Source organism: Balaenoptera musculus, chromosome 1 (assembly GCF_009873245.2).
Source record: "Balaenoptera musculus isolate JJ_BM4_2016_0621 chromosome 1, mBalMus1.pri.v3, whole genome shotgun sequence".
Lineage (NCBI taxonomy): Eukaryota > Metazoa > Chordata > Mammalia > Artiodactyla > Balaenopteridae > Balaenoptera > Balaenoptera musculus.
In genome coordinates this window covers 153024295-153052096 of record NC_045785.1, presented here as the reverse complement: position 1 = coordinate 153052096, position 27802 = coordinate 153024295, and the positions used below count along the sequence as shown (strand labels likewise).

General features: G+C 44.0%; 1 protein-coding gene across 1 annotated transcript in view; it reads right to left on the bottom strand.

Moving 5' to 3' along the window:
* The window catches only part of SRGAP2 (SLIT-ROBO Rho GTPase activating protein 2), a 240937-nt gene that overhangs the window by 25903 nt on the left and 187232 nt on the right, over nt 1-27802 (bottom strand). Inside the window, 6 exon segments of the mRNA XM_036848932.1 lie at nt 1075-1180; nt 2978-3112; nt 4041-4118; nt 17834-17894; nt 23306-23330; nt 25210-25237. Coding sequence (XP_036704827.1) covers nt 1075-1180; nt 2978-3112; nt 4041-4118; nt 17834-17894; nt 23306-23330; nt 25210-25237 — 433 coding nt within the window.

Sequence of the window (27802 nt, the reverse complement as noted above, 5' to 3'; positions counted from 1 at the left end):
GCATCATGGCTTCCCCGCTGCTCATGTCAAAAATGTAGAATTTCGGGCTTCCCTGGTGGCACAGTGGTTGGGAGTCTGCCTGCCAGTGCAGGGGACACGGGTTCGAGCCCTGGTCTGGGAAGATCCCACATGCCGCGGAGCAACTGGGCCCGTGAGCCACGACTGCTGAGCCTGCGCATCTGGAGCCTGTGCTCCACAACAGGAGAGGCCACGATAGTGAGAGGCCCGCGCACCATGATGAAGAGTGGCCCCCGCTCACCAGAACTGGAGAAAGCCCTCGCACAGAGGCGAAGACCCAACACACCCAAAAATAAATAAATAAATTAATTAAAAAAAAAAAAAGTAGAATTTTTCTCTTTCCTCACATTCTATATCCTACCCATCAGCAGGTCCTATCAAAGCTGTATTCCAAATAGATCCTACACCTGACCCCTCCCATCACCCTCCACCATTCCCTCTGTGGTCTAAGCCACCACCACTCCCGACCGAGACTGCACAATAACCTCTGGTGAGGTCTCTCCCGCTTCTCTCCACGTTACTCTATGGTAACTTCTCCATGAAGTGGATTTTAAAAATATATTAAAAAATCAGATCACAACACTCTTCTGCTTAAAACTTTCCAATGGCTTCTTCAAATCTAAACTCATTGTTGCCATGACTTTTGGGGCTTGATGACCTTGACCATCCCGTGGCTCCTTCTTTCACTTCATTTAGGCTGCTGCTCACACACCGTCTCCCCAGAGAGGCCTTTGCCGAAGGCCCCTCTGCAGTGTCTCTCCCTCTTTCACCTCTGCCCCTGATCCCTTAACTTACACTTCCTTATTCTTCTAAGCACTTATTACTACCTCATGTTTCTGTAATTGTCTGTGTCCTCTGCTGGAACACGAGCCAAATGGTATCCAGGCATTTGTCTCTTATTTCACAATGTATTCTTACATCTTACGACCGTGCCCAGCACACAGTAGGTGTTCAATAAGTATCTGTTGGGCTGGAGGAATCAACATAGGTCCCTACGTAAACTTCCAGTGGCCGAAGCTAAGGCCTGATCAGTTGCTCCCTGGGAAGTCTACTCACTGGTTGAGGAAGGCAAAGAGGTATCTCATGATAATCAGAGTGGTTTTGGGCAGGACCAGGAGGACCTTCCGGATGTGCAGAGCTCTCTCCTGCAGGTTGTCCATTGCTGAAAGAAAAAAGCCATGCGTTACCCTCCACTGTAACAGAGATCCCAGGAAATAGTGGTCAGAAGGCCCTGACTAGCAGCGGGTGCAATATGGAGAGCAGCCAGTCAAGTCCACACAGCACTGGGCCAGTGTAAGGAGCTCCATCTCTGTGGCTTCTTGGGGTGGGGCTGTTGTGATGGGGCATGCAGGCTCCAGAACCTTCTCCGGGTCAGGACTTAAGATGTATGCTCCTTGGGCACAGAAGGGGTTGGAGATGCTCCCCAGAGCATCTACCACCCCCTTATTACAATACCACAGGCAAGGAGCTGACCAGAAACTGCTATGACTGCTCGACACCCAGCCTTGGAGGGCCTACATGTGGGGAGAGGGAGGGGCTGCACAGGTCCTGTCCTGCTCGCTCCACACGTGCATCACCTCATCCCCTGGACAAGTCTGGCTTATCTTCCCCCCTCCCTTATCTGCAGTGGGGATGAGGAGAATGTGGCCAGAGGCAAGAAATGGCAGGCCCCTGTGTAAGCAGTGATATCTGGGGAGAAAACCAGAGAACTTTCCTGACTCTTGTGCTGTGGACAGATTAGTTCCAGGTACGGCCCTAGGCCTGTGCCTCCTTCATGGCCCGCCTCCCCACTTTCACGGTGTGCCGTGTGGATATTGTCATTTTCTAGGAGAGCCTCTCTGTGAAAAAGAAATGGGAGGTACTAGATGGGGAGCACATCTCAAGGGGAGGATTGGGCAGCCAAGGTATCTTGTACTGTCCTGGCAACCCCCATCCACTTAGGGTATTCCACCTAGGCCCAGTCCTGGAAAAAGACATGAAGGTAGGAGGGATGCATATATTCAGTCACCCACAGAACGCATTTCCACTAGGACTCCCACAGATCGTGGGTAAACCAATAAAACAAGAGAGCTAGCTTCCTGAGTGCTCTGGGCCCCTCTCTCCGAATAACAGAGAGGGACAGTGCTCAGGAATCAAACTGGAAACTCGGGGGTGGGCGGTGGGGGATGAAGACCTTGGTTGATCTGGGAAGAAAAACTTTTCTCCATTTCAAAGGCATTGCCTCCTCCAGCCTCTGAAGCCACCATTTCAACGGCATCTGCTTCCAGAATGACCTAATACTAATCCAAGTTTCCGTGGACAACAAATGAGAGGGGGGTCCAGCATAATGATCTAAACTAAATGGCCAGGAATAGCTTTTCAAGCCCTAAATTTTAGAGTAAGAGGCAGAGAACCTCTAAGATACCTGCTTTATCTAAAGATCAAGTAGGGACTATCTCTCTCTGAGAAAACATATCACTACTTTTAAATATGCAGAGGCTTTTATTCCTAGAAGAACACATATTAACACATCTCACAGGTAAGTCATGCCACATTTAAAGCAACAAGCAGGAAATATTTATAACACTTACGTATTCTCCCTTTGTATCATGAAAAGCACAAGCACTAATATATGAGCTTCTAATAGCTGAAAAGGACTGTGTCTTATATAGGAACAAAAATGTATTTTAATGAAGAAAGATAAAGCCCAGCGAAGCAAAAGAGTTTAAAGTGAATCAGAAAGAAAAAAGCCAGGAGTTCTGACTTGTGATCCAGACTCTTCCTGAAAAGTCACTCTTTTTCCTCCCCTCCCAGGGGATAAAGGAGTGACAACAAGGAAGAGAAACTTCACCGAGGAAAAGGAAAAAAGGAAAACATTACTGGAAAGCTTATGAGAAAAAAAGACCCTGTGGAAATTTGTTATCTGTTGCTATGAGGTGCTCTGGCCCAGAAGCCAATCTGAGGCCAGGATGATACTTACTGACGCAGGCCATTAGGTCATGGAAGATGTCCTTGGGGAAGAGAGGGTGTTCCAGCCCCCGGAAGTAAAGCTTCAGGACGCCAGCTATGGAGTCCATGTCATGGTCATTCTGGTCCCCAGCCAGGGGGTCCTCTCCTAAGGATAAGCAATCCCCCCAAAAAGGAAAGAGAGAGTGAGAGAGGTAAAAACAAACAGGATGAAGCAGAGGTGGTGGGGAAGGAGTGGCCTATTCAAACCTTCATCGCAGTCCCTCAGCTTTCTGCCCAGCATGGTGGCCACGAGTAGGGCAACCAGAGACTAGCGAAAGCAAAGACTGCTTAGGCTCAGGGGCCCCGGGGCCAGAGGAGGGGCACAAAAGTCCGTTAACATAAATTTGCTTGTGCCAGACTAGCTCAGGGACATTCCCTCTGGGCTGGGGATGGGACACAGCAATTGGCTCTCTCATGAGATCATGAAACCAGGCTGGGACTGAGTCCCTAGGGGAGGGAAATGAGGCCAGGGAGGCCAGCCCCTCTGATTAGCTCTCTCTCCTCTTGGCCTTTAACAAAGCACACCTACTTACAGGAGAACAATCATACTGGAGCTCCCTATGGAAAATTTCATATCAGATGTAATTAGATTTAATGATAGGACCAACCTCAAATTGAAACTATATATATCCATTTCAGTGACGGAAATTGCCAAAGCTTGCCCATTACCTTAATAGCCCACAAGATAATAAATGGGCTAAGATGAACAGGTGCATTCGCTCTGCCACCAAGGGTTCTGGATACAGCCATAAACTGCCCAGATATCATAGTTAACTTCTTGGGTTTGGGTAGATCATCCGGAGGAGAGGGGCAGGATGAATGGGGCTGAGAAGGAGGAAACTGGGATGTACCCTGGCATCTCCCTGCATATCTGGGTGGGGGTGGGGGGATGTCTACAGGAGAGAAGGTGCTGGGCTGAAGACGGAGGCAAACTGGCTTGCTAACCTCTGGGTACCTCTCAGGGAGAAAGCGTGGAGCTAGTATCCTGGGGAGCTGGCAAACATTTGGTCTTATCTTTCAGGCCGTTTCCTCACCTCTCTCAAAGGCGTTTTTGATGTCATTCACTTCCACCTGGGATCCTGACACTCGGAAGATTCCCTCATGCTGTAGTCCTAGAAAGACAGGGAAAAGTGATCAAGGAGACAAAAAAGCAAATTCACCACCACGGCTCCAAGCCTAGTTGAGTGTCTGTCTCCCTCAGCCAGTGTGTATTTAAGCATCCTGTCTCTCTTCTTCAGGCCAGAGGAGAAAGCCTATACAAGGATGGTGGAAAAGTCACTGGAATGAATATGAGGCATTGGTCTAAAGAAAGCACCGAGTCAGAGACTTAAGGGAAGAGATGTCTACATCATTTCTGATTCTGACAGAGTCTATGAGGCAGGCTCCTTCTCCAGCCTTTGCTTCTCTGTCCCCAACTGCAAAGTAGGGAAGTGATTCCTGGCACCTGCTTATCCCTAAGGGTCAGGGATGAGATTTGGGGACATGGCAGGCAAGCCACTACACACCACCAGAGTTTCATAGGGTCTGAGATCATACTTAGTGCTTTAGCTGTTCTAACACTGTTTGGCTGTTCTAGAGGACAATGCTTTCACTACTTATGAAAAAGGGAGGACATAAATTGGTACAACCACTATGGAGAACAGTACGGAGGTTCCTTAAAAAACTAAAAATAGAATTACCATATGATCCAGCAATCCCACTCCTGGGCATATATCTGGAGAAAGCCATAATTCGAAAAGAGACATGCACCCCAATGATCATTGCAGCATTATTTACAACAGCTGTCCCCAACCTCTTTGGCACCAGGGAGCAGTCTTGTGGAAGACAATTTTTCCAGGGATGGTGGGTGGGGGTGGGCAGGATGGTTCAGGCAGTAATGCGAGCGATGGGGAGCGGCAGATGAAGCTTCGCTTGCTCGCCCGCCGCTCACCTCATGCTGTGCGGCCCAGTTCCTAACAGGCCGAGACTGGTACCGGTCTGCGGCCTGTGGGTTGGGGACCCCCAATTTACAGTAGCCAGGACATGGAAGCAACTTAAACGTCCATTGACAGATGAATGGATAAAGAAGATGTGGTACATATATACAAGGGAATATTACTCAGCCATAAAAAAGAATGAAATTATGCCATTTGCAGCAACATGGATGGAACTAGAGATTATCATGCTAAGTAAAGTTAAGTCAGACAGAGAAAGACAAATATCATATGATATCACTTATATGTGGAATCTAAAAAAATGATACAGGGACTTCCCTGGTGGCCCAGTGGTAAAGAATCAGCCTTCCAATACAGGGGACGCAGGTTCGATCCCTGGTCGGGGAACTAAGATCCCACATGCCGTGGGGCAACAAAGCCCGCGTGCCACAACTACTGAGCTCGCACGCCTCAACGAGAGAGCCCGCATGCCGCAAACTAGAGCCTACGTGCCCTGGAGCCCACACGCCACAACTAGAGAGAAGCCCGTGCCGCAGGGAGAGATCCTGCACGCCTCAACAAAGACCCTGTGTGCCGCACTAAGACCCAACGCAGCCAAAAAATAAATTAAATAAATAAATTAAATAAATAAATATTTTTTAAAAACCTGAAAAATAAAAGATACAAACTTATATACAAAACAGAAACAGTTCTTTCTTCCTTCCTTCCTTCCTTCCTTCCTTTCCTTCCTTCCTTCCTTCCTTCCTTTCTTTCTATTTTTTCTCCCTTTTACTCTGAGCCGTGTGGACGAAAGGCTCTTGGTGCTTCAGCCAGGCATCAGGGCCGTACCTCGGAGGTGGGAGAGCCAACTTCAGGACACTGGTCCACAAGAGACCTCCCAGCTCCACGTAATACCAAACGGCAAAAATCTCTCAGAGATCTCCATCTCAACATCAAGACCCAGCATCACCCAATGACCAGCAAGCTACAGTGCTGAACACCCTATGCCAAACAACTAGCAAGACAGGAACACAGCCCCATCCATTAGCAGAGAGGCTGCCTAAAATCATAATAAGGCCACAGACACCCCAAAATACACCACCAGACGTGGACGTGCCCACCAGAAAGACAAGATCCAGCCTCATCCACCAGAGCTCAGGCACTAGTTCCCTCCACCAGGAAGCCTACACAACCCACTGAACCAACCTTAGCCACTGGGGACAGATACCAAAAACAACGGGAACTACAAACCTGCAACCTGTGATAAGGAGACCCCAAACACAGTAAGATAAGCAAAATGAGACGACAGAAAAAACACACAGCAGATGAAGGAGCAGGGTCAAAAGACACTAGACTTAACAAATGAAGAGGAAATAGGTAGTCTACCTGAAAAAGAATTCAGAATAATGATAGTGAGGATGATCCAAAATCTTGGAAATAGAATAGACAAAATGCAAGAAACATTTAACAAGGACGTAGAAGAACTAAAGAGGAATCAAGCAATGATGAAAAACACAATAAATGAAATTAAAAATACTCTAGATGGGATCAATAGCAGAATAACTGAGGCAGAAGAAAGGATAAGTGACCTGGAAGATAAAATGGTGGAAATAACTACTGCAGAGCAGGATAAAGAAAAAAGAATGAAAAGAACTGAGGACAGTCTCAGAGACCTCTGGGACAACATTAAACGCACCAACATTCGAATTATAGGGGTCCCAGAAGAAGAAGAGAAAAAGAAAGGGACTGAGAAAATATTTGAAGAGATTATAGTTGAAAACTTCCCTAATATGGGAAAGGAAATAGTTAATCAAGTCCTGGAAGCACAGAGAGTCCCATACAGGATAAACCCAAGGAGAAACACGCCAAGACACATATTAATCAAACTGTCAAAAATTAAATATAAGGAAAACATATTAAAGGCAGCAAGGGAAAAAAAACAAATAACACACAAGGGAATCCCCATAAGGTTAACATCTGATCTTTCAGCAGAAACTCTGCAAGCCAGAAGGGAGTAGCAGGATATACTTAAAGTGATGAAGGAGAAGAACCTACAACCAAGATTACTCTACCCAGCAAGGATCTCATTCAAATGTGATGGAGAAATTAAAACCTTTACAGACAAGCAAAAGCTGAGAGAGTTCAGCACTACCAAGCCAGCTTTACAACAAATGCTAAAGGAACTTCTCTAGGCAAGAAACACAAGAGAAGGAAAACACCTACAATAACAAACCCAAAACATTTAAGAAAATGGGAATAGGAACATACATATCGATAATTACCTTGAATGTAAATGGATTAAATGCTCCCACCAAAAGACACAGGCTGGCTGAATGGATACAAAAACAAGACCCATATATATGCTGTCTACAAGAGACCCACTTCAGACCTAGAGACACATACAGACTGAAAGTGAGGGGATGGAAAAAGATATTCCATGCAAATGGAAATCAAAAGAAAGCTGGAGTAGCAATTCTCATATCAGACAAAATAGACTTTAAAATAAAGAATATTACAAGAGACAAAGAAGGACACTATATAATGATCAAGGGATCGATCCAAGAGGAAGGTATAACAATTGTAAATATTTATGCACCCAACATAGGAGCACCTCAATACATAAGGCAAGTACTAACAGCCATAAAAGGGGAAATCGACAGCAACACAATCATAGTAGGGGACTTTAACACCCCACTTTCACCAATGGACAGATCATCCAAAATGAAAATAAGTAAGGAAACACAAGCTTTAAATGATACATTAAACAAGATGGACTTAATTGATATTTATAGGACATTCCACCCAAAAACAACAGAATACACATTTTTCTCAGGTGCTCATGGAACATTCTCCAGGATAGATCATATCTTGGGTCACAAATCAAGCCTTGGTAAATTTAAGAAAATTGAAATCGTATCAAGTATCTTTTCCGACCACAACGCTATGAGACTAGATATCAATTACAGGAAAAGATCTGTAAAAAATACAAACACATGGAGGCTACACAATACATTACTTAATAATGAAGTGATTACTGAAGAAATCAAAGGGGAAATCAAAAAATACCTAGAAATAAATGACAATGGAGATACGACGACCCAAAACCTATGGGACGCAGCAAAAGCAGTGCTAAGAGGGAAGTTTATAGCAATACAAGCCTACCTCAAGAAACAGGAAACATCTCGAATAAACAACCTAACCTTGCACCTAAAGCAATTAGAGAAAGAAGAACAAAAAAACCCCAAAGCCAGCAGAAGGAAAGAAATTACAAAGATCAGGTCAGAAATAAATGAAAAAGAAATGAAGGAAACAATAGCAAAAATCAATGAAACTAAAAGCTGGTTCTTTGAGAAGATAAACAAAATTGATAAACCATTAGCCAGACTCATCAAGAGAAAAAGGGAGAAGACTCAGATCAATAGAATTAGAAATGAAAAAGGAGAAATAACCACTGGCACTGCAGAAATACAAAAGATCATGAGAGATTACTACAAGCAACTCTATGCCAATAAAATGGACAACCTGGAAGAAATGGACAGATTCTTAGAAATGCACAAACTGCCGAGACTGAACCAGGAAGAAATAGAAAATATGAACAGACCAATCACAAGCACTGAAATTGAAACTGTGATTAAAAACCTTCCAACAAACAAAAGCCCAGGACCAGATGGCTTCACAGGTGAATTCTATCAAACATTTAGAGAAGAGCTAACACCTATCCTTCTCAAACTCTTCCAAAATATTGCAGAGGGAGGAACACTCCCAAACTCATTCTACGAGGCCACCATCACCCCTGATACCAAAACCAGACAAAGATGTCACAAAGAAAGAAAACTACAGGCCAATATCACTGATGAACATAGATGCAAAAATCCTCAACAAAATACTCGCAAACAGAATCCAACAGCACATTAAAAGGATCATACACCATGATCAAGTGGGGTTTATCCCAGGAATGCAAGGATTCTTCAATATACGCAAATCAATCAATGTGATACACCATATTAACAAATTGAAGGAGAAAAACCATATGATCATCTCAATAGATGCAGAGAAAGCTTTCGACAAAATTCAACACCCATTTATGATAAAAGCCCTGCAGAAAGTAGGCATAAAGGGAACTTTCCTCAACATAATAAAGGCCATATATGACAAACCCACAGCCAACATTGTCCTCAATGGTGAAAAACTGAAACCATTTCCACTAAGATCAGGAACAAGACAAGGTTGCCCACTCTCACCACTGTTATTCAACATAGTTTTGGAAGTGTTAGCCACAGCAATCAGAGAAGACAAAGAAATAAAAGGAATCCAAATCGGAAAAGAAGAAGTAAAGCTGTCACTATTTGCAGATGACATGATACTATACATAGAGAATCCTAAAGATGCTACCAGAAAACTCCTAGAGCTAATCAATGAATTTGGTAAAGTAGCAGGATACAAAATTAATGCACAGAAATCGCTTGCATTTCTATACACTAATGACGAAAAATCTGAAAGTGAAATTAAGAAAACACTCCCGTTTACCATTGCAACAAAAAGAATAAGATATCTAGGAATAAACCTACCTAAGGAGACAAAAGACCTGTATGCAGAAAATTATAAGACACTGATGAAAGAAATTAAAGAGGATACAAATAGATGGAGAGATATACCATGTTCCTGGATTGGAAGAATCAACATTGTGAAAATGACTCTACTACCCAAAGCAATCTACAGATTCAATGCAATCCCTATCAAACTACCACTGGCATTTTTCACAGAACTAGAACAAAAAATTTCACAATTTGTATGGAAACACAAAAGACCCCGAATAGCCAAAGCAATCTTGAGAACGAAAAATGGAGCTGGGGAATCAGGCTCCCTGACTTCAGACTATACTACAAAGCTTCAGTAATCAAGACAGTTTGGTACTGGCACAAAAACAGAAATATAGATCAAGGGAACAGGATAGAAAGCCCAGAGATAAACACACACACATATGGTCACCTTATCTTTGATAAAGGAGGCAAGCATATACAGTGGAGAAAAGACAGCCTCTTCAATAAGTGGTGCTGGGAAAATTGGACAGCTACATGTAAAAGTATGAAATTAGAACACTCCCTGACACCATGCACAAAAATAAACTCCAAATGGATTAAAGACCTAAGTGTAAGGCCAGACACTATCAAACTCTTAGAGGAAAACATAGGCAGAACACTCTATGACATACATCACAGCAAGATTCTTTTTGACCCAGCTCCCAGAGAAATGGAAATAAGAACACAAACAAATGGGACCTAATGAAACTTAAAAGCTTTTGCACAGCAAAGGAAACCATAAACAAGACCAAAAGACAACCATCAGAATGGGAGAAAATATTTGCAAATGAAGCAACTGACAAAGGATTAATCTCCAAGATTTACAAGCAGCTCATGCAGCTCAATAACAAAAAAAACGAACAACCCAATCCAAAAATGGGCAGAAGACCTAAATAGACATTTCTCCAAAGAAGATATACAGATGGCCTACAGACACATGAAAGAATGCTCAACATCATTAATCATTAGAGAAATGCAAATCAAAACTACAATGAGATATCATCTCACACCGGTCAGAATGGCCATCATCAAAAAATCTAGAAACAAAAAATGCTGGAGAGGGTGTGGAGGAAAGGGAACACTCTTGCACTGTTGGTGGGAATGTAAATTGATACAGCCACTATGGAGAACAGTATGGAGGTTCCTTAAAAAACTACAAATAGAACTACCATACGACCCAGCAATCCCACTACTGGGTATATACCCTGAGAAAACCATAGGTCAAAAGTGTCATGTACCACAATGTTCATTGCAGCTCTATTTACAATAGCCAGGACCTGGAAGCAACCTAAATGTCCATCGACAGATGAATGGATAAAGAAGATGTGGCACATATATACAATGGAATATTACTCAGCCATAAAAAGAAATGAAATGGAGGTATTTGTAATGAGGTGGATGGAGTTAGAGTCTGTCATACAGAGTGAAGTAAGTCAGAAAGAGAAAAACAAATACAGTATACTAACACATATATACGGAATCTAAGGGAAAAAAAAAAAAAAAGGCCATGAAGAACCTAGTGGCAAGACGGGAATAAAGACACAGACCTACTAGAGAATGGACTTGAGGATATGGGGAGGGGGGGGGGTGAGATGGGACAGGGTAAGAGAGTGTCATGGACATAGATACACTACCAAATGTAAAATAGATAGCTAGTGGGAAGCAGCCGCATAGCACAGGGAGATCAGCTCGGTGCTTTGTGACCACCTAGAGGGGTGGGATGGGGAGGGTGGGAGGGAGGGAGATGCAAGAGGGAAGAGAAATGGGAACCTATTGTATATGTATAACTGATTCACTTTGTTATAAAGCAGAAGCTAACACACTATTGTAAGGCAATTATACTTCAATAAAGATGTTTAAAGAAAAAAAAAAAAATAAAAAAAAAATAAAATAAAATTTCCCAAAGTGAAAAAAAAAAAAAAAAAAAAAAACAGAAACAGACTCACAGACTTCGAATACAAATTTATGGTTACCAACGGGGAAAGATGGCGGGGAGGGATAAATTAGGAGGTTGGGATCAACATACACACACTACTATATATAAAATAGATAATCAACAAGGACCTACTATATAGCACAGGGAACTCTACTCAATATTCTGTAATAACCTATATGGGAAAAGAATCTGAAAAAGAATGGATACATGTATATGTATAACTGAATCACTTTGCTGTACACCTGAAACTAACACAACATTGTAAGTCAACCATATTCAAATGTAAAATTAAAAAAAAACAGAGAAAGAAAGAAAAAGGGAGGACATGAAAAGACAAGTGATCAGGCACTGCATTGCAGGCACTGTGCCAGCCACTGGTCCTTGACTGCAGTTTGACTCTAAAGGCAACATGCCTCAATGCCACACTAGAATAATGTGCATGAAAACGATGTCTTTTTGAAGTTTGTTAGGGTAAAAATAATAATAGAAAATTAATGCATGTGTGGTGATTGCTTATGTGCTTAGAGCCACATAAAGCAGGGGTTACCAGCAAGCCCATTTTCTAGGTGAGGGGATTGATAAGGGATGACCAGCATTAGGTTATACAGGTGATAAGAGCCAGATCCAGGGGCCCAGGCTTCCTGGCTGCAATCATGTACTCATTCCTCAATGCCAGGCTTGTGAGTCCTATTGGAGTGAAAGCACAGAGGGTGGGGGATCCCATTTGTCAGTCTGACGGTGGATACGGCTCACAGAGAGCACCCCACATGCAACTCAGAACTGGGGAGGGATCCAGGAAGCATGAGCCCAGGGGCTGGACTGAGCTAGCATCTTTTATCATATCAGGCCTGTCCGGTTTTTCTCAAGAGCACCGTGGCTCAAACTTGGACATTTTGTCAAAGTCCCTCTGTTACAGCACGATCCATCAAAATTCTTGAATCTCAAACAAATTTCTTCTTTGGAAAGCAAAATAGAATAATGCTACATTTTGTCCACTGTTTTAGGACTCCCCTCTTGATGGGGGTGGTGTGGTAGTGGTGACTGGATTCTATCAGCTAGACCTTTGCAGTAAACCACACAGGCCAGGACTGAATCCCGAACCCAACTGTAGCAATAGTAAGAAGGAAGCAGGGGGAATTTAATTACCTGGCTTGTAATAGGACTTAAGTTGTCTGTTCCTCTAGGGGAATCTCCAGAATATCCCTCACAGAATGGCAGGCAATGTTAAGACCCCAGTGTAACAGTACCATATTAGTTACCAATGGGGTGTGACAGCCAGATAATGCCGTATAAACAAAGAATGTAAACAGCAAGTTTCTGACAGAAACAGTCATCTACTCAGCGACTCGACGAAAACACAGTATAATATAAGGAACTGTCATCTCAGGGACCAGGCTACTCAGTCTCATTGGTGCAGCCAACAGTTTGCTGAGAGAGGATCATCTCGGTACTTTTGGTAGATTAGACATCAAGGACAAGCCAATGTGGCCCACGGGCCCAGAACAAGAAGAAATCAGAGGAGAGCTTATTGGAAACCAGGCAGCAGGCCTGAGGCACACCGAGGTCCCTTTCTGTCTGGTTTCCATTTCCCTTTGAGAACCCAGGCTTTAGAAGGGCCAACATGTGTTCTTGCTCAACAGATAGAATCTTTAGAGTGTCTAATCTGATGATTCTGAAAGTAGGAACATTAATAAATGGTCGGTTTCCAGAAAGTGAAGGGGAAAAGCACTTGGCTTTTTATTATAACGCAGGTAAGGCCTCACATAACCAAGCTGACACATGCATGACCTTTCTCATTTTTCCTTAGTGCTCACTAACATAAAAGTATAAAGCCAATCAGACTTGGGTAAGTTATTTGGAAACGGCACAAAACCTTCCATTTTGCGCTGGATCCAGCTGTTGCCCAGAGTTGCTCTCCTAGAGAAGTCTTGAAATGATTGCTACAACACCACGTCTTGCTCACATGTCTCTGCTCCTTTCCTCACGAAAATGGTGGGGTTTTTCCATCCTGATCGAGTCTCAGTTGTTCCTCACATCCCTTCTCTTCCTTTAAGTCTTCCTGGATCACCTGGACCCACCATTTACAAGTGAGCCTCAGCTTTCTCATCTGTATAATGGGGACTAGAACATCTACCTCCCAGGGAACATGAAGATAGCGAGGATGTGCAAATGTTGGCAGTTGGTGGGCCACAGATGTGTTTGGGGTTGACAAAAGTTATGGACCCTATCCTCACTAAATGCACATATACAAACATTTTATCCATCATCTTTAGGGAGTTCAGGAATACCTTAAGTCCCTATCTGGGGGAAAAAATTCAATTTGCTGAACAATTTTTTTTTTTCTGGACACACCACACGGCTTTCGGGATCTTAGTTCCCTGACCAGGGATTGGACCTGTGCCCCCTGTCGCGGAAGCGTGGAGTCCTAACCACTGGACACCAGGGGATTCCCTGAACAAATGTTTTTTGAACAGCTACTATATACTAAGGTTTTTTTTTTCTTCTTTAAATCAACAATATATTTATTTGCTTCATCTTATAATATTTACACATAAAATGGCTTCAGAATTGCTAGCTCACCACCCTGTGATATAAACAATTACCAACTACTGTGCATTATTTGTTTACAGTTCTTTTTGTTGTTAGACTTACAGTATATAATCAAAATACTGTTTTTCAAAGAAACTTAGATTATTTTCTTCCTCATCTCCTCAGTGTGCCTATGTTATTCATCTGTAATACAGTTAGGTTTATTTGTTACCTTTTGTATTCCATTTGAGGTTTTACCCACATCCTTGTTTTATATATTTGTTTATTTATCTTTTGAGTATGGAAAACACCCATGTAGTTCTAAAAGTCAAAATTACACAAAAAGGAATACTCAGAGAAATGTCACTCTTCTCCCATTTCTCATTCCCCCATTCTTTTCACTCTTTTGACCCATTCATGTAAATAACCAGTCAAATATTAGTTTCTGGATTCATCCTTCCTGTATTTCTTCTTGCAGAAGTGACAAGGCACATGTATATTCTTATACCCTCTTCTTTCTTACATGAAAGGCAGCATGCTATAGATACTCTTTTGCCCTTTGCTTTTTCCACTTGACAATATATCCTGGCAATCTCGCCAGGTCATTTCATGGACATCTTCCTCATTCTTTTTTGCAGCTGCATAGTTTCCCACTGTGTGCATATACCATAGTTTATTCATCTATTCTTCCATGTATGGCATTTAGGTTGTTTTGAGATTTACTTTTTTTTTTAAATTTTATTTATTTATTTATTATTTATGGCTGTGTTGGGTCTTCGTTTCTGTGCGAGGGCTTTCTCTAGTTGCGGCAAGTGGGGGCCACTCTTCGTCGCGGTGCGCGGGCCTCTCACTATCGCGGCCTCTCTTGTGGCGGAGCACAGGCTCCAGATGCGCAGGCTCAGTAGCTGTGGCTCACGGGCCTAGTTGCTCCGCGGCATGTGGGATCTTCCCAGACCAGGGCTCGAACCCGTGTCCCCTGCATTGGCAGGCAGATGCTCAACCACTGCGCCACCAGGGAAGCCCTAGGTTGTTTTGTTTCTAATATTTTGCAATTACAAATGAGGCTGCAATAAATAACCTTATGCAAATGTACTTTCGTATTTTGGAGGTGTATCTTCATGGTAAATTCCTAGAAGGACTGCTGGATCAGATCAGTGCATATGTAGTTTTGTTAGACGTTGTCAAATTCCCCTCCAAAAGGGTTGTATGGGTTTGCATTCCCATCAGCAATATGTGAGCATACCTGTTTCCCCAGAGCCTCACTACAGAAATATGCTAAGTTTTGGTTTCCGCATGTACTGTGCCTGTACAGGGGCAGGGACAGTACATTCAAGCCACGATATCCAGAACCCATCCACTTCTCAACAACTCCACAGCTGATGCCCTATGCCATGTCTTCCCTGGGCTACTGCAGCAGCCTCCTATTTCCTCCTATGGTCTTATCTCTACACAGCAGCCTGGAATCCTTTAGAAAGATCACTCCCTGTTCTTAAATTCTCCAACAGCGTCCCACTCACTTAGAATAAAATCCAAACACCTACCTTAGTCGACAAAACTCTAAGAGTCTGGCCTCTGGCTTCATCTCCTGCCACTCTCTTCTCCACTCACTCTGCTCCAGCCACACTGGCATCCTGCGTGCTGGTCCTTGCATATGCCAAGGATCTCTGCATGTGATGTTTCCTTTCCCCAGAACACTCTTCCCCAGATACCCATGTGGCTCACTCCCTGACTTCCTTCAGGATGGCAAATGCCACCTTCTTGGGTGACTTAATAGTTTCCCTGAACAATCCACCCAGAACAGTATCCCCTCTCCATTCTCCTTCTCCTCACCTTGCTTTATTTTTCTTCATGACACTCACCAACACCTGATATATATTACTTTGTTTATTTATCAACTGATCATCTATTTATTGGTCCTTTAGTAGAATGTAAGGTTCATGAACACAGTAACTTTTTCTTGGTACACAATGAGCAATCAATATACACACAGACGGTCCTCAACTTACAATGGTTTGACTTCAGACTTTTCGACTTTACGATGGTACAAAAGCGATACACATCCAGTAGAATCTGATCTTTCCTGGGCTATTGATACGTGGTACAGTACTCTCTCGTGATGCTGGGCAGCAGTCATGGGCTGCAGCTCCCAGCCAGCCATGCAAACACGAGGGTAAACAAACGATACACTTACAATCATTCTGTACCCAGATAACCACCCTGTTTTTCACTCAGTAGAGTATTCAATAAATTACATGAGACATTCAACACTTTATTATAAAACTGGCTTTATGTTAGATGATTTTACCCAACCGTAGGCTAATATAAGTGTTCTAAGCACGTTTAAGGTAGGCTAGGCTAAGCTATACATGTTTGTGTATAAGGCTTGCAGGTTAGGTGTATTAAATGCATTTTCGACTTTAGATATTTTCAACTTACGATGGGTTGATCGGGATATAACCCTATCATAAGCTGAGGAAGATGTGTGCTTGCTGAATGAATGAATGAACAGAATGTATGGATGACAGGATCCGAGTTCAGACTCTCTTGTTCCTATTGTCCTTTAGGCACAGATAATTCCTCCTCCCCTGAACTCAGTTTGGACTTATCTTTGCCAACTGCTTCACTATTAATCATTACCATCTTGTGAAATTTCTTATACTGCTATTCTGAATTACTACAGCTTATCTCTTTTTATTTAACTTTTACTTGCTTATTTATTTTCTCCCAACTGCGTCTTAAACCAAGTAAAGACAGGGTTACCCCTGTTTTTGTTTTCCTATTTGGCAATGCATGGTGCCCAGCACCGATCAGGGGCTTGAATAAATATTGTTGACTGTTCAAGAGTGCTATACAATGCTGTTACTTCTGGTGGATGGAGATACAATGAAAAAATTGTAGCTGATTAGAATGGCATAAGTCGTAAACATGCTAACATAATTATTATTCCAAAAATAAACCCAAGCAATGCCCCAGTTTATTGGGAGAGAGGAAGGAGAGGAAGGGAGAGAACGGCTGCTTCTGAATTGAGACCAGCGATCATCTACATACCTCCTTAGCGCCAAGAAGGTCATTCTGTCACTTTACTTATAACTAGGCAGGATAACATCTAAAAACAATTTCTGATGCCCAGTTCCTAGAAATCTTCATGGTGCTTGCTCAGATATCTGTGTTTTCTAAACACTCTTACACTTGGAAGGCTCAATTCATCTCTTTCCCTAAATTCTGTCCAACCAGCCTAGGAGCTGGTGAGGAATGGATTTATGAGATTCAGCGTCATCCAAGCAGAAGACAGCGTGACTTAGGTTGAGAAGGAGCCAGCCTTGCCAGACTCTCAAATGTTGGCTACAACCTTAAGAGCAGCTACTAACTGAGCTCTGGAGATGTCCTAAACAGTGAGACCAAACTAGAACAAAAACTGAATGTTATCAGGAGTCAATGCAATATTGTAAAAGGAGCTTGTTTTCAAAGCAGTCTGCTGCAGAAAGCCAATGTGACACAAAGGTCCAGCCTATGCAGTGGGAGATACCAACATGGGCAAAGACGGTGAGTAATGGCGAAACTAGCGTCACCACATTGGACCAGCTAGACTTACTCACATAACAGCTATAATTTAAAACTCACTCTAAGCTAGAAAAGGGAGTGTGGTAAGTGGCTAAGGCACCTGGGGGTCAAAAATACGTGATATTTTTCTCTCAATGTCTAGGTGTGGCCATCCTGAGGTAGCAAACATTATGTGAACAAATAAGATTTTATTCCTCTTTGGAGAATGTCAGGATGGGAAGTCAATCTCTATTCTTACTCTATAAAGAATTCCTGGAAGTTCTTCCCAGTTCTTGCACAAATATGGGCAAGGCTGTAATCCTGCTTACCGTGTCTGCTGATAAACCGGATACAGCTTTCTACCACCAAAGGAATTGCCTGGCTGGAATCCTAAAAAGCCAAAGAAACACAACATTAGAATCTTCAAAGAGAGATAGCCCAGGGTCAGAGAAAATGAGCCAAAACCGTGTGGATCTTGTCTCAGCTGGATCAGTGGCTGGTCCACAAGAAGCATCCAGCCTGGCATCCACGCTCCAAAGCACGTGCACAAACATCTACTTGGAATGCCTCATACCGATGTCTTAAATTCAGCGCGTCCTATATGAAACTGATCATTTTTATCCCACGCTCCCCCCCCCCCCCGCAGCCATATAATCAATCAATACATACATATATTCTGTCAAGTTTGCCTCCTAAATCTATTTATTTCTCTCCATCTCTACTGCCACCAACCCAGTCCAATCCACCAGTATCTCCATTCCCATCCCTGTCGTCCTCCAAACCAGTTTTTCTTCCCTCATATTGGTTAGATGATCTTTAAAGGTGCACATTCCATCGTTTACTCTCTAGGCTAAACTCTTTCAAGGACTTCTCGCTACTTTCTGTAGCAGCCTTTTGTGTCTGGGGTCCTGTCTTAGCCTCCAGTTTTGTCTCCTTCTGCTCCTCCTCCCACTCTGCTTCAGCCACACTGGCCTTCCTTCCGCTCCTCAGTAAGGCCTCCTTTGCTCATGGCTTTGCGTGAGCTGCTGGAATGCTCTCCTCACCCCGGACCCCCACCCCCAGGGTCTCAGTGCAAGTATCACTTCCTCAGGGATGCTTTTCCAGACTCCCCGGATGAGATCAGAGCCCCTGTCTATGGGGTCTCAGCACCTTGTACTTGGCCTTCACAGCCTGATTGTGACTTAATTGTGTGGGTATGAATATTTGTTTGCATTTGTCACCATTATAGCTCGAGTTCCACAGGGCAGATCCTATGTCAGTTCTTGGTGTCCAGCTCTGGCCATGATGCTCTCATATAGCAGGTGCTCAATTAATATCAGTGGAAGGTAGCAGAATGAATCAATGGGAGCATCAGAGAGGGGGTTTGTTTGGCATAAAAGGCAAGAAAGAAAAAACCTAACTCTTGGAAATAGTGGAAACTAATTGGTACTAACTTAAGCAGCAGGTCTCCCAGATATCAATCTTTGCTCTGCCATTTTTGCTCTACAATCCTGCCATTTATTTAACTTCTTTTGGCCTTAATTTGGTATCTACAAACTGGGGAGGGGGATTGGTGGTGAGGAGAGTAATATTTCCTATTGGCACATGAACACAGTGCTTAGCATTTAGAAAAGAATTTATAGAGGTGTTGGGTATTAAGTGCTTTAGATAGATTGGTCCTGGTAACAACCCTGTGGGATGTGTACTATTATTATCCTCATTTGACAAGTGAGGAAATGAAGGCTTAGCAAGGTGAAATAGCTGCTTACGGTGACACAGTTGCTAAGGAGAAGAGCCAGGATTCAAACCCAGGCAGTCTCCCCCTGAGACTGAGCATCTCACTACCACCCATACTGCATCCTAGGAGCTTGGCAAACATAGTCAGGTGTGAATACCAAATATTACTGAAAACCAGTAGGGTTTTCTAGTGCAGCTAAATGCACAATCACTCAGTTACAGGGAAGGAAGGGACCAGGCAGAGGGACCTTAATCCTAGTTAGAAAGGGCTTTAGATGTTCAGGACAGAGACTGGGTTCTCCAGTAGGATGGGTCCTGGGGCTTCTGCCCATTTCACAGGTTTGTTTGTGCCTCTCCCCCGGCCCTAAATTTTCAACTGTAGCCGGGGGTTTGGCCCCTAATAGAGAAGCAGCTGGGTCTCATGAAGATGCCAGGCTGAGAGAAGAGCTGGCATGGCCTCCAGCTCCTGAGCTTGCTGGGAAGCCAGGATGCTGCCAGAGGACGTACTGTGTACCAAAGTGCAGCTGGCGTCAGGAAGGTCTCAGAGACCCAAATGCTCGTCTCATGACCCCCAGACCCGTCTGCTTCCTCCAGCTCTCCAGCTTCAGTAGCCGGTGTCTGCCTTCTTGTTGCCATCAGTAAATTCTACCAGTCAGCCTAGGCTGGTCTCAGAGGAAGAATCTTTGTCAGCTCTTCCTTACACTAATGAAGAAACTGGGTTCCACTATAAAAAAAACCCCAAACCTAATTTTTTGGAGGTCTTTTTATGTTAACAAACATTGTTATTATACTTTTCATTCACAAACAGTAGTAGCGGTGATAATGAGGACAGTGATATGAGGGATTGTAAAGTTTTTCTGGTCCTAAGACCCAGAGGGAGGGAGGTTGGGAAGCTCACAGGTTATGGTTTCAATAAGTTACGTGAGTGCAAAATTCTGCCTAAACTTGTGGTAAAAGGAGTATCAATGATAGCTAAAGGGAAGCATGCAGGGTTGCAGAAAGCAAGGCATCAAAGACATTAACCTGCATGTCCATGGTTACCAGAAGTAGCCCAGAGGATAATTTGTGGCAGACAAGAGTGGGCCAGAGATGACCTGTCCTACTGCAGAGGAGTATTTTCCTAGTCCCCACTGCTCCAGTGGAGCTTAAGTCAGAGTCCAGTGAAAACAAAGGACAAAGGACATTGCAAGGACAAAGCCATGAAGGCTTCAGACTCTCTCCTTGTAATGTTTCTGAGCTCCGAGTGAATCCATTTCCCCAGGACATGCCCTGGTGAAGACCCTCACTTCACCATAGATCTTGCATACTACTGACTGAGCAGCGTCTATGTGTGTTCTTATTCAGTGTCTGTCTCTCCCTTTCTTCCTCTCTCCTTCCCTCCTCCAGTGTTAGAATCAATGTCAGTTTAATTCTTTTGTTCATAATATTTTTGGTCATTTAACCCCAGGGTTGGAAGGGCCCTTGAAGGACGATCGGGTCAAATCCCCATTCAGTCAGATTAAAGGAACTTTAAACCAAAAGTGGAAGGAGAAAAGTAGCAAACATAACTTGGAAGAGATAGTAAAGCAGGGGTCCAGTGATTTGCAGGGGAAAGCAATCAAGAAGGTGGCTAGATAATGTCTAAATATGTCATTGTTTGGCATAATTTCTCACACGGGAGAGAGTTAGGATTTTTGCCAGGTACTGATCTTTGTTACATTTGTTAGATTTACGTTTTCACCAGGGAGAAAATACAAGTCTTGACCCCTGATTAGATGTGGGTAATAAGGAAAAAAGAGGCATCAAAGATAAGATGTGGGGCTTCAGGGATTGTGAAGAATAGAGGGTCCCCATAAGAGTTGAGAAGTAAGGGGAGGTGCTAAGGAACTGAAAATGTGGTGGGAAGGTGAGGAGATGGATGCTGAGGGTAGCAGGTGCCACTGCAACTCCTGAGCATCAACGTCCTGCCCATCAGTTAGGACTTAGATCCAAAGACTCAGAACGACAACGTTACAGAACAAGTGGATGCTTCGGGAAGGAGAGAAAAGAGACAGAATCATCTAAGGCAACACAAGTGACAAGGGAAAGAATATGGAAGGAAGTCAAAAGAGGACCAAGCCTTGGGGAAATGCTTACATTTCGAGGAACAGAGAAAGATGGGCCAGCAAACAAGATACGGAAGTAATAGGAATGAGAAAATTCTGGGCTTGACGGGAGCAGGGAATGCTTGGAAGCAGCAGTTGAGGCATCTCTTTTTGAAGAAAAGTCAGATGGTCTGAACCTAGGCTTTGCTAGGGTCAAAAATGATTGGAACACATTGCGGAGACTCAAAAGCAAAAGCTACCCGGTTCTTCCTCTTGTTTGGCTGATTTGCCATAAACAACCAAACAAATTTTATTTCCTGGTTACGTATACAAGATTATTCCTCTTCCAAATTACTCACTATTTACCTTTCTATCTTAGAAAAACTCTTCACTGATCCACCATTAGATTTGAACTGCTGGAAAAAAAGTGAATGAAAACAAGGTCTTTACTTGATTGGGGTTTCTGGTGCATGCTAGAACTCTTACACAAATCTAGCACCTGGCAAATATGCTTTGCCTGCAACTGCCTAGGCACAGCAGGATGAAAACCAGATGGGTGCCATTCTTTTCTGATTATGAGCCCCACCAGGGACACATATCACCTGCCAAACCGTGGCCTTTGGCACTCCTGCAGCCAGAGTGGTCGCACCCACGCTCCATCTATATGTAGGAGGCTCAGTTTCAGTCCAGGAACTGAAAGGAACAAACTTCAAGGTCAATCCTGTTCCTATTTTTGAAGGGGGGGGGAAAAAACCTTGCTCCCTCTTTAAGATATCCACCTATTAATTTTAAATGTAATAAATGATCCCGGGGAGGCACTCCATTCCTCTCTAGTTTCAACTGAAATTATGAAAGAAAGGGGAAGAAGAAAGAAAGAAGAGGAATAAGAGGAAAGAGAACTGCAATGACATCTTTATAATTTAAAAAATGTGTAATTGCATCTGATGGTGTTCTCATTAAAAGAAGATCCGAAATAGAGAAGGGAAAAAAATTAGAGACAGCAAAGCTAAGACAAGTGCGGGCTATGTTATCAACTTCCCCAGCTGGACTGCCCAGCCAGCTGAAGCAGTGAGATCAGCTGAAGACCCTGCAGGGGCTACCACCATGGCAGAAACCATGTGCCCTCTACATTCCATTAACTCCCTGTGGCTACAGCCACTGTGAATTACCCAAAATGATTTTTTAAAGCCTGGATCAGCTTTCCCCTGAGTAGACACAAAGACATTTCTGAGCTCTCTCCACCCCCTCTCTGCTAACTGCCTGCTGCATAGCTGGTACGAGCTTAGGGGATACAAAACCATTTTAGTATTTGCCATAAAGTATAATTAGGAAGTCCAATTTGCAACTGCAAAAAAAAAAAAAAAAACCACTTCAATTAATCCTTTTTAAACAAGCACAAGTGATGTTTAGATTATCCACTGATGTGGACTGCCCATGCCGAGCTAAGATCCCTCCTAAGGTGGGTCATGAGAGCTAGCTGCTTACAGCTCAGTGTCAAATTTTAATACAACTCTGAAGATAATGCACATAATTGCAGAGCTCAACGTCTCTTGCTTATCATTCCTAGACCAGACTTATCTTTACATTTTTAGTATGTCTTAGAAATACATCCAAGATGACCATGCCACCAGAAACAAACAAACAAAAACCTGCAAACTTGGTCTAGGTGATTAGATGCTGTGAGTTACTGTCATATTGGTACCCATGTACGAAGTGTGAGGCCTCTTTCACGGTCTCCTAGAGAAGTAGCACCAAAGATAGTTCTGGCACAGTCTGCTGCAGTCAAACCAGACCTCTAGTATGTAAGAGCATAAACGACTAGAGAGGAGAGGAACGAGTCCCTGCCCCCCTCGCTAAATCGATGAAGTTGTCGTAATATTAAACATACTATGACTAAATGGTACATTCCAAATGTAAGCATGAAGTCAGAAAAGTGTCTGTCCCATCCACACTGGAGTTCCATAAATATCTGGGATCTAACCATTTCACGCCAGACAAGCCTGCCTCTTGCTGGGCCCTTACCTGTTTCCTCACAGTTGAGCTACGCCTGTGGTTGAATCCAGCAACAGGGAGGGAAAAGAGAAAATGAGATTAAAAACAATCTGTGAGGCGGTTAATGAAACAAGTCACATTAATCAGCTCAGTCCCAGAAGTGGCTAAGAGACTTGATAAGTTACCTTCCAAATGAAGCCCAATAAAGCGCTTTTCACAAAAGCTTAGAGACCTCTGGTTTTAATGTCTGCCACCATTCAAAAGTAGAATAGGAGGGAATTGGTTCAATTTGCAGTAAAATATATATAGGTCAGACAACAGGAGGATTTCCCCATTTGCAAGGAGACATTAGTAAACACCAAAGGAAGCTATGATTTTCTTTCTCTTGGAAATCCTTAGGGAAAAGATAAGGAGCTATTTTCCCGGAATTTAGACAGTGGAGTGTCCAGACTGGAAGGAACCTTGGTGATTCCATAGGTCAATGCTTTTCAAGCTGTGTTTAGCCTTGGAAGCCTTTTCTCCAAGGGAGTCTGACTCAGACAACAATCCCCCAAGCAAGGAGAGCAGTGATGCCTCTTTGAGTGACGGTAGGAGGTAGGGACCAGAGCCCGGCTGCCGGGCACCGTCTGCCACTTCCACTAGGCTGTTCTTAAGAACCTCTTTGGAATCCTAGAGCTCCTTGGGTCTAGGTGAATGCTCTGTCTTGTCTTTTTTTTGGCCACGCTGCACAGCTTGTGGGATCTTGGTTCCCCTCACCAGGGACTGAACCCATGCCCCCTGCAGTGGAAGCATGGAGTCTTAACCACCGGACTGCCAGGGAAGTCCCTCTCTATCTTGTCTTAAAGATGAGGAAACTGGAGTTCAGAGAGGGGAAAAGAGCAGCCCAAGGTCACACAGTGAATAACACAGCATAAGGGAATTCAGCTCAGCTCTTTTCACTCCCATAGAGCCTTCTGCAGTTATGGCACTTTAGGTGAACTTACACTAAGACTTTAGCACCAAGAAGATATATTCTACAGAATTCCATTATCCTGGTTCCCTCCAGTCAACAATACTAGTATATTAATGGGATCTTTATTGTAATCCACAATGACAAAACGATGAAAGCCAAATGAAGCTATTTTTAAGTAATGAGCCTATAATTGTAAATGGCCTCATGACTATTGTGTGTGTTGCCAGATATAAGTGGTTTATATAATGGGCTAACGCAGGGTCTCTAAGGAGTCCGGCCCATTAAAGCTCTTTCCCCAGTTAAATCAGCACATTTTTAGGCATCTGAGAACCGTCAGCTGAATGAATGCCTTGCTCTCCGCCAACTCACGAGTTTTCTCATAGCAGCTCCATGACTGAGAGGGAAAATATTTGGCTGGGGTGGGGGAGGGCGGGGAAGGTGGGGAAAGATTGGGAGGGCTGCATACTTGTACATCAGGCGAGGATGTCTACCAATGCTGTTGGCAAGCAATGCAATGTAATATTTCATTATCCAGCGACACTCGCTAATTAGAGGCTGTCATCTTTTCCATGTATAAAAAAAATTTCAGGTCAAATGCTATCTTCTGATCCTCATTCCCTAGGTCAGAGACTTCCCAAAACCCACGCGTTGAAGTCTAAAAGCTAAGGTTAGGTTACCAGGATCCTCCAGTGTCGAACATTTCTTTTCCGTGCAATGCAGTGGTTTTGGGGGGTCTCTGGGACTATTTCGGCAAACGGTAACTCTCTTCACTTAATTCTGCTCAGCAAATCCCATTTCCATTTGAGGCCAGATGGGGTCAGCAAGGTAAAGGGATGGAAGCCACCCCTGCCCTAGGCCACTCCTTCGCAAAGTCATCCAACACCTCTACAACTCAACTCCTTGGCTCTTTCCCAGGCTGGGATGATTCTACCCCTCCGGCCTCTCTTCATCCCTTCCCCGGGCTGTCTCAGGCCACACCTACCTGGCCAGACTGCAATCTGTCCGCTGACCTGTTGGAAAGACAAAGGCAAAAAGCACATGTTGAAGCAGACGGGGTGAAAGGGGGAGACTTGCTCCCAGGAATGACTGTGTCTGCCCGGCTCCCCAGGGAGCCACTAGCATCACGTGTGACCAGCCTTCCAGGCAAAAAAGAAGAGAGCACCCAGGGCCTCTTTCTGGGCCTCGTTTCTGATGCTTGTTCCCAGCCCAGGGCTGCTGGTATCCTGAAACCTTAGGATTGCCAACTCTGCTTCCCAGTGGGAAAACGGGTGGATGTGGGGGAAAAATAGCAAGGCAGACCATATCTTAGAGAACAAATTATTAGAAGCTTTCCCAGAGATGAAATTCAGCTTCTCTTCTATGTATGCTGGGTATGTGTGTGGTGGGGAGGGAGGGATGAACTTGCTTGCCCTTCAGGCTATGAACACACACACACACACACACACACACACACACACACACACACACGGTTGCGGGTGGAAGGGGAAGAAGGAAGGAATAGTTATTCGGGGAGAGGAGGGAGCATACGTCGAAATTCTCGTTTTAGATTCATACTAAATTCTCACTCCCATTACGCTGGGCTGAAATGACAAGGGAAAAATGATATTTAAAATGCTGCTACTGCTTTTAGACTGTGGTTCTCAACCCAACAGTGGGCCCTAATACTAAGCTGAATGGATCATACACAGCCTTAAAAAATGGAATTGAAAATCTTAACGCTCATCTGAAGTATTCTTATGTTTTTTAAAAATACACATGCATGTGCACTTGGGCCATTATGTAATCTGTGTTGCTTTTTTTGGGTCCACAGTTAACCCAGCTTGGTCTGTATTAGACTGTATTAGATAAACCAGGGAAAGGGTAAGCAGGCACTGAGCCGGGGAAGGAGAGATTGGCTCCCAACCTCCTCATCCAGGTTCCTGGAAAGGCGACTCCAAGGGCCGAGGTGTGGGGCTGGGGGAGGGCAGGGCTTTTTCCTGCCTTTAAAGGTTGCAAATTGTTTATTACAGTTCAGCTCATCTTGAGAAACACCTCCCCCACCCCAACAGCCTCTCCTACCAAAGGCTCAGCTTTCGTCTGCAAAAATATTATTCAGAGCCATTATTTCTAACATCTGTCCCATTTCCATTCTGGAATATTCATACACATCAATTATCCCTCTGTGGCAAGAAACAAGGGGCTCTTGCGTTAGTGACAAATACATACAGAAGGCAGGGACATGATGACTTGCACACAGGAAGATCTATATTTTTCATTATTGCTAGAACTTGTCATCTTTAGATGAAGGCAATTTGCAGCACTGATGAACGGTCACCAACCTTCACCCCTTCATAGTAGCACACTTGGTGCATGTATGTGTGTTGCAAACCCACCCACACACACACACACACACACACACACACACACTCTCTCTCTCTCTCTCTCTCTCCCGCCCTGTTCCCCATCTCACTTATGGGTCATGCTTAGATTATCCTGGCAAAAAGAAATCACAGTTATAACTTGCTTCAAATAGTTCTGGGCTTTTCTTCCTCCGATTCCCCATGGAGCAATCTGATAACTCAAGAGTAAAGATTTTCTATAAGCAAAGTTTGGATCTCAATGCCTAGACCTGTTCAGCCTGAGTCCCCTGGATGGTGGGGAGGGAAGACAACAGAAGTTACTTAACAGGCTTTCTTCACATAAAAGAAAATGCCTTAAAAATCACAAGATCAAAGACATTAGAGATAAAAGAATTAATCATCTGGGGGAATCGTTCAGGGCAGGAGAACAGGGTAAGAAGGGCGGGTAGGAGGCTCTGATTTCTGAGGCCATTGAGCCAGTGAGTGCTGTATACTTCCCTAGATTCTGCAGTTGGTCTGAAGAATTTATTTGAGAACACTAGACCTCTGTGGGTGCAGGTTTTGCCTTTCACTGGTGTTAGCACCCCAGTAGCCTCCCCCTCCCCATCTTTAAGTGAGGAGATCAGTGGGGCAGGGCCTTCAGAGGTGTCCCCAACTTGGGAATCCCATTAATCATAGGATGCTGAGAGCTGGGCAGGAGACCTGGGCAAGGTGCCAAAAACCCCAGGGAAGCTTCTCTTTCAACCTCTGCCTTCTGTTTGACAGCTGAGGAGAGAAAGCCCAGAGTGCCAGTCCAGTCCTCTGCCTTGCTACTTTCCAGGGTCTGGCTAAAATCATCCTATGAGACCAGATAGTCGATTCAGCACCACAGCTTCAGCCTGGCCAAAGCAGGGAGAGGGCTGCCTCTTAGCACCAGGGCCCTTCAAAGCAGAAGAAAACCTCTGCCCCACCTTGAAGCTACAGACAGCTGCAGTCTGCCCATCACCCCTGCCCTTGAGAATCCTCTCCTCTTTTCTCCTCAGAGCAGCTGTGTAGCTCACCTCACAGCTCCCCACCTTCTTGCTTCAGCCTGGGTCCCGCTACAGAGGAGCTGAGAGTTTTCCCAAAGTGTCTGGACAGTAAAGAACCCACCAGCTCCTTGGCCCCAGCAGTGGCAGAGGAGGCGCAGGATGGGCGCTGGGTGGAGAGCAGGCACACTCCATTTGAACAAATAGATGATGCACATTAGTGCTTCAT